Here is a 7,428-nt window from a genome sequence, read left to right as displayed (position 1 = left end):
CCAGCAGCTTCTCTTCTCCAGGCTGAACAGCCCCAGTGTTCTCAGCCTGTCTTTGTATGTTGTTTAACTCTTTAAGACCAAGGCTCCTTGTCTTCTCCCTCTGATCCCAGGATCACAGGGACTGGCAGAAAGTGTGATCCAAAGAGGAAAGGCCATGAGCAGTCAAACTTTTCTTTGGCAGGGCACCCAGCCCGAGTGCCACATTAGGAATCCAGATGTTGACATAAAGGCACCCCTGGAATCACAGCTGCAGGCATCTGAGGAAGTACTGAAAGGGGCTGAGGATGTGTCATACTTCCAGTATTGAGGTGGTGTTCAGGACCATGCCAGCAGCTGTGTGTCCTAGACACAGAGTGGAAAAGAGGCCTTGGCTCCCAAAAACCAAGCTCTGTGCCTTGTAGAGCAGATACAACCTTGAGCACCACGACAGGAGTCCTCTCTAAACATCCTTTCCCTTCCTCCAGCTTTGGGCCCTCCAGCCTGGCTTAAAGTTATGGGCTTTGTCAGAGCCATGGCTGCTATTCCCTACTGGGCAGAGGTGACAAAGCTCCAGAAGTAAGGGGCTGGCCCTATCCCTGATGCTTCCAGTACTCAAGAGGAGCATCTACCATCTCTTCAGCCTGGGAAAGGTGTCACTCAGATCCACCAGGCCACACAACATCCCATGTCTGAGCAGGGAGCTGATCCAGCTCTTTTTCCTGCAGGATATCTCCTAGGTTTGTTGTGCTGGCTCAAACTGAGGTGCTCCCTCCAAGCCCTTGTCTCTGCTCACCTGCTTCCTGGAGAGTGGAAAAGATGCATTTATCTGGGGCAGGGAATACTGGAATCATAGGGACATCTGACCACTTAGTTATGTGGGGCCATGAAACCTGGGATTGCCATGTGCTCAGGAGCCTGTTGGTAGACTGGTCCAAGGGGTGGTGGGGACAGAGTCCAGCAACACAACCTGTGGATGCTGATGTGTCTTGTCTCTCGAGTCTAGATTTGGATGAGTGCAACCAGTCCCCTAAGCCATGCAACTTCATTTGCAAGAACACAGAAGGCAGCTACCAGTGCTCCTGCCCCCGAGGGTACATTCTGCAAGAAGACGGGAAAATCTGCAAAGGTATTCATCCAGGAGAAGGCAGCAGACACCCTGCCTCATCTCTGGCAGCTGAAGGGGGGTGGCAAGAGCTGGTTAACGGACCAGTCAGGTCCTACTGTTCAGCCACAGGACAAAGCTGGATATGGAAAAAGCTGCCAGGCTGGACCCTCGTGGACTGATGAATTAGGGTTTCATCCTTCCACAGACACTCTAGACCTGCCTTATCATCATGGGCTGTGCGTGTCGCTGTCAGGGCTCCTTCTGGTGCTGGCTGCCAGGCTGCGAGGAGGGTGCCCTAAGAATCCAGGGGGACCTGGGATTTGGGGATTACAGGATAAACAGAGACGAATCTCTACATTTTCTAAATGTGCCTGTTTATGAGGTGGGGAGAGGCTCCCTGGACTTGTGATTTGCATGTAAGGACTTTGTGTGTGTTGTTCCTGAGGCTGGTCCAGGTCAGGTCATGGTCTGCCCAGACCCACTGTGTGTCACCATGTACATGCAGGTGTCACAGACTCAGACCACAAAGCTTTCTCAATAAGATAAATTGAGACACGTGTTCTTGTGCTTGTTGCTTTAGACCTGGATGAATGTTCCACCAAGCAGCATAACTGCCAGTTCCTCTGCGTGAACATTATTGGAGGATTCAACTGCAAATGCCCCCCGGGCTTCACTCAGCACCACTCATCCTGCATCGGTGAGTAGAGGCTCCATGGGTCAGCTTTAAGCACAGGAGAGTCTTTTCAGCCCTTCAGCGCTGGCTCCAAAGCACTGCCCCTCTCCAGTCGACCTTGGGGTTGTGCATCTGACTTGTCTGTCTGCTACTCAGACTTTGCTAAGCTCCAGGGTGCAAGGTGGCTGTCTGCAGAGCTGCAGAAAGCCACAGCCTTGGGGATGGACTTGCAAGTGGGAACCGGTGTTTTGCAGACAATAACGAGTGCACAGCTCAGCCCTCTCTGTGTGGAGCCAAGGGCCAGTGTCTGAACACACCAGGCAGCTACAACTGTGAGTGCCAGAAAGGATTCTCCCTGGACAGCTCTGGAGTCAACTGCGAAGGTGGGTCTGTGTCTCTGGGGCTTTGACAGGCACATGTTCCACGTGGAAGAATTCCTCGTTCATCCACACTCTCTAAGGCAAGCAGAGGAAGGTCTCAGTGCTGCAGCCATAGCAGTCAAAGCTGGGAAAGGAATGGTCCTGTAGCTCATCAGGGGAGATCTCGTGCTGACCAAAACCCATCGTATGCTATGCTAAAAAAAACCCCCTGTGTCCCGTGCAGGCAGCCTGAAGCAGAGTAGATCTGTTAACAGAATCACAGAATCAACCAGGTTCGAAAAAACCTTTAAGATCACGAAGTCCAACCATTCCCAGCACTGCCAAGGCCACCACTAACCCATGGCACTGAGCCCTCGTCTACATGGTTTGGGGATGGTGACTCCAGCACTGCTCTGGGCAGCCTGTTCCAAACAGGGTGCAGGCCAGACCTTAAATCAAAGAACATCCAAGCAGGGGCTGCGAGGGGATGGATGTGTCATCCATCCGCTGGGGCTGTGGGTATCACTTGGTTCCAGGCTGCAGAGCCAGAATTAGGCAGAAGAACCCACGTAAGCAACCTCAAGGGCGCTGGCTGCCAGGCACGTACCATGTGCACATGGTCTCTGTGCCCCCAGCGCTGCCCATGAGTCAGGCAGAGTTTGTCTCACCACCATCTGGGTTCCGTTGCTGCAGATGTGGACGAGTGTGATGGAAACCACCGGTGCCAGCATGGGTGCCAGAACGTGCTTGGAGGCTACCGCTGCGGCTGTCCACAGGGCTACGTGCAGCACTACCAGTGGAACCAGTGTGTAGGTGAGTGTGGGATGGGGGGTCTTGTGGGAAGGGGGATAGAGGGCACTGAAGCCCCAAATGCCTCTTCCAGCCACCCTTGGCCATCTCTGCCACTGGATTCTGGGTTCATCTCTGCTAACCCAGCACTGGTCTTCCAATCCAGAGACAGACCGTGCCTGTGCCCAGAGGTGGTGCCCCTGCCCTGAGCTGCACTGCCCTGGGTTTTTTCTGCAGTGGGGAATGTCAGGAAGCTGCTCTGCAGAGTGAGGAGCTCACAGTGCTCCTGATGTCAGCAGCTCCCTGCATTGCAGGAGGATACAAAAATCAAGATAGTCCTTCAGGGACCTGCATGAGATGAGGTCTCACAGGCAGCCACAACAGTGTGGTTCTGAGCAACCTGGTCTAGTTGAAGATGTCCCTGCTCATTGCAGGGTGGTTGGACTAGATGAACTTTAAAGGTCCCTTCCAATCCAAACCATTCTATGATTCTACTCTATTCAGAAGGGAGCTCACTGCCAGCTCAGCGATGGCCATGGGCAGATGTCCTTGGCCATCTGGGGTGGGGGAGCAGCAGGAGCACAGGAGCTCCCTTCCAGTAAGTTTCTGACTAATTCTGTCTTTGGGTGCAGATGAAAACGAGTGTTCCAGCCCCACTGCCTGTGGCTCTGCCTCCTGCTACAACACTCTGGGAAGCTTCAAGTGTGTCTGTCCATCTGGCTTTGATTTTGACCAAGCCTTTGGTGGGTGCCAGGATGTGGATGAATGCTCAGCAGGCGGCAGCCCCTGCAGTTACGGCTGCTCCAACACAGATGGAGGTTACCTCTGTGGATGTCCTGGAGGCTACTTCCGAGCAGGACAAGGGTAAGAGAGCAGCCAGGAGGTATGGTCCTGTATGGTCCAGGGGCATATTGCAGGCTGCAAGTGCATCGGACCCCCAGACACGCTCCATCACCACGGTTCTGCTCTCTGCCACCAATACATTTTAAAGGAGCCCCAGGAGCCAGGAAGCTCCCATTTCCACATCAGTTCTCAGCTTCTCCAAGCCAAATTGTTCCTCACCCATCACAAGATCCTAATGCTAATGTGCATCTTCTCTCCCATTTCGCTAATCCAATGGTTAGTGCATCTGCCAGCATTGTAGCAGATGCTCTGCAGGTCTGTCTAGTCCAGGGTACAGACAGATTAAACCTACTGGCCACATCTAAACAAGGGGTGGCCTGATCTTTTTCAGGCATGTCCTGTGTACAAGTCATTCTCTACAAGCCATGTCCTGTACCCAGGCATGATCCTCCATGTGTTTCTGGGTGCCATGTGGAGAACCTGTGAGAACAGTGGTAAGATTTCCTTCTTAAAGCATGAATCTGAGATGGGTCTCTCTGCTCTTCTACCACCAGACACTGCATTTCTGGCTTGGGTTTTGGGAAAGGTTCCTACCTTCCTGCCCCCCAAGAAGAGGATGAAGACAACCTGCTCTCCCCTGAAACCTGCTATGAGTGCAAGATAAATGGCTACCCCAAGAGGGGTCGGCAGCGACGCAGTGTCAATGGCACTGAGAAGCACCAGGTGAGAAATCCATGGCATCCTGGATGGGCTGGAGCAAGGGAAGAGCTGGGTCACTTGGGGGATAACTGCCTGGAGTAAGTCCCATGCACTTGTACCCATTCCTGTGGAGCTGCTTCAGTCCAGGTAGATGGCAGCTCACTCTGTACCTGCCCATGCTGGGTGCTTGAGTGTTTGCCAATGCCACTGAGTTCAGAAGTCTTGCAGGAATAAAAGGTCCTTCACAACGCATTAGAGAAGGTCAGGGCAATCTTAAGTGACACACACTTGTGTGGTTTAGCCACAAACATCTGGAGATGCATGCAACCAAGGAATGAAACACACATGTTTCCTTGCAAGGGAACAGGGGAAACGTTCCCATAGGGCTATGGAGGACTGTCAAGTACTTGCTGTCTCACTCCAGACTGAACCTGTCACTATAAATAACAGGTTATTCCTTGGTGGGAAGTTCTGGCCTCTGTCTAAGGCTCCCCCAAGAATTTCACAGGCCTGGGCAGGATGGATTGGACTGGGAGGGCCCTTCAGCCCCTGGGAGGAAAATACCTCTGATGTTATTGGTTCTTCCCCTGAAGATGAGGGCTGTGTACTGGCTGGTTCAGTCTCGGGGACACAAACGGTACCAAGAAACACTTGAAGGAAAGCAAGGACCATAGAAGTCATAGTAAATTCTCAGAGCTGCTTTGGGTTGGAAAGTCCACTCTTTGGACTTTCTTCATCAGGGCCTGTAGCGATCGGGCAAGGGGTGATGGGTTTAAACTGAAACAGGGGAAGTTCAGGATAGATATAAGGAAGAAGTTCTTCCCTGTGAGGGTGCTGAGGTGCTGGCACAGGGTGCCCAGAGAAGCTGTGGCTGCCCCATCCCTGGCAGTGTTCAAGGACAGGTTGGACCCAGCCTTGTGTGACACGGTCTAGTGTGAGGTGTCCCTGCTCATGGCACGGGGGTTTGAACTAGATGATCTTAAGGTCCTTTCCAACCCAAACCAGTTTGTGACTCTATGAGGCAGAACTCCTCTACATCAAGTCCTCCTTCACCTGTCCAGGAGCTTTTCTTGGTATCTGTAAGTAACGTGCCTGGTTCCTTTCAAAGGATCACACTGTGAACTTGGCCAGCATGGATGTGGATGCTCCTCTCTCCATGATGCTGAACCTCTCTGACCTGGCTCACAAGGAGCACATCCTGGAGCTCCTGCCAGCTGTGGAGCCGCTGGAGAACCGCGTGCGGTACCTGATCTCCCATGGGAATGAGGATGGCTACTTCCGCATCCACCAAAAAGAGGGGCTCAGCTTCCTGCACCTTGGCCGCAAGAAGATCCTTCCGGGCACCTACCTGCTGGAGATCGTGAGCGTGCCCCTGTACCGCAAGAGGGAACTGCAGAAACTAGAGGCCAAGAACCACCTCAACTACTTAGCAGGGGAGCTGGGCCAAGCACTGAGGATGAAGCTTCAGCTCCAGCTCTACTAACATCCATGAGATCCACCCACCCAACCGACAGTCCAGTCCTTCGCCTTGCCATCCACATCTGGAAACAACTGCCTCCTCTCTCGCTGCACCCCCGGCCGCCATCTCCCCCACTGCACTGTACAACTGATGGGAAATGTCCCTCTGGGCTCAGCACTCACCTTGGCCATGCAGGGATAACTCCACTTCATGGGCTGCTCGAGTCCAAACCAAGCCACACCACAAACGAGCTCGGGAAACCTGTGCCAAAGGCTCAGGCCTTGGCAGCAGGGACTCCAGTCCTCTGCTCAGCTCTTGCCTGTCTCTTTTAACCAAGATACTGTTAGTCAGAGCTGGCAAGGGTGGCACCCCGGGGAAGCTGCCTGTCCTCCATGGTCACAGGCCATGCACCACCCCACAGGCCAGGCAACGTGAGGGAGGCCTGGGGGCAGCTTTGGAGGGAGCTATGGCACGGTGTGGTCTTAGTGCATTCTCAACACCTCTTGTTCCTCCTTTGCTTGTGCAGAAACCATCCCATGCCTACATTGGCTGTGCTCTCTCTTTCTCTGTCCTCTTCATGTCTTTCTCTGGTCCTTTTGGGCTCCTCTGTCAAACAGAAAAGATCACCTCTGAGTGAAGGGGCAGTTCATGTTGTGAACCTCACATCAAGAAGCAGCCAGGCTACAGGACCATAAGCTCCTGAAGGGAAGCCAGGGTTTTCACATTGAAGTATGCTGAGCACGTGCACATGGCCACCAAAGATTGGAGCTGGAAGGGCTTTCCCAGAGCTTCAGCACGTCCAGGGGTTAAGGTGTCCTTATGTAAATACAGAGGAGAAGCTTTGGGGAAAGGCAAATTATTGCATTGTTGAATGTGGTTGGACAAACTAAACGGGCAGGAAAAATGGCATGAGTCTGGTAGAGAGCATCTGGCTGCTTCCCATGCCAGCGGGGATGGAGGGCTTGGCCGGATGTGCGTGGATGCTGCAGGGCACATTTCCTGGCCAGCATTGATGGAGTGTTTGAAAATCCTGGGAAAAGCTTTCCACAGGCAGGAACAAGCTGGGAATGAGGTGGGAGTGTGTGTGTGGGGTGTCTCTGCAGCCTGGCAGGAAGGAAGAGGCAGGGACAGCCAGAGCTTCACTCTACAAACAACCGTTGACTCTGAGCCACCCCATTTGTGTGACTGGGGCTTATGGCCAGATCCCCGCCTGGTCAGGAGCACTTCTGGAACCAGGGGCTGCAGGTGCCTCCGCTCTGGTTGTCACATACATCTTGGTCAGGCCAAGGTGACAACCGAGAGGGACAGTCTGTGGTTAATGCAGACAAGTGAAATGCACTAAAAAGAGTCTGGGAAATATGAATTAAGTGAACTGAGGTCTCCCTGCTGCCTCAAGTAGCCTGTCCAGACTGTTCTGTCCTGGCTTTTCTTCCTCCTTCATGAGTGTTCTTCACCCAGCTGGTCTCTGCAATGCCATTCCCTAGTTTTACATGAACCTCTTTTCAGCTCAGCGTCAACCCTG

At 53.1% G+C, this 7,428-nt stretch overlaps 1 protein-coding gene across 1 annotated transcript in view; it reads left to right on the top strand.

Annotated features, from left to right (window-relative positions):
• The window catches only part of LOC104413810 (fibrillin-2-like), a gene marked incomplete at its 5' end in the record, with an annotated part of 9,939 nt that extends 4,009 nt beyond the window's left edge, over nucleotides 1-5,930 (top strand). Inside the window, 7 exons of the mRNA XM_010024908.1 lie at nucleotides 891-1,105; nucleotides 1,665-1,781; nucleotides 2,012-2,140; nucleotides 2,810-2,929; nucleotides 3,538-3,769; nucleotides 4,303-4,471; nucleotides 5,556-5,930. Coding sequence (XP_010023210.1) covers nucleotides 891-1,105; nucleotides 1,665-1,781; nucleotides 2,012-2,140; nucleotides 2,810-2,929; nucleotides 3,538-3,769; nucleotides 4,303-4,471; nucleotides 5,556-5,930 — 1,357 coding nt within the window. The remainder of the gene's footprint in view (nucleotides 1-890; nucleotides 1,106-1,664; nucleotides 1,782-2,011; nucleotides 2,141-2,809; nucleotides 2,930-3,537; nucleotides 3,770-4,302; nucleotides 4,472-5,555) is intronic.
• Between the last annotated feature and the right edge of the window lie 1,498 nt (nucleotides 5,931-7,428).

Source organism: Nestor notabilis, unplaced genomic scaffold, assembly GCF_000696875.1.
Source record: "Nestor notabilis isolate BGI_N333 unplaced genomic scaffold, ASM69687v1 scaffold12302, whole genome shotgun sequence".
NCBI classification, from domain to species: Eukaryota; Metazoa; Chordata; class Aves; order Psittaciformes; family Psittacidae; genus Nestor; species Nestor notabilis.
This window is presented reverse-complemented; position numbering and strand designations above follow the sequence as displayed.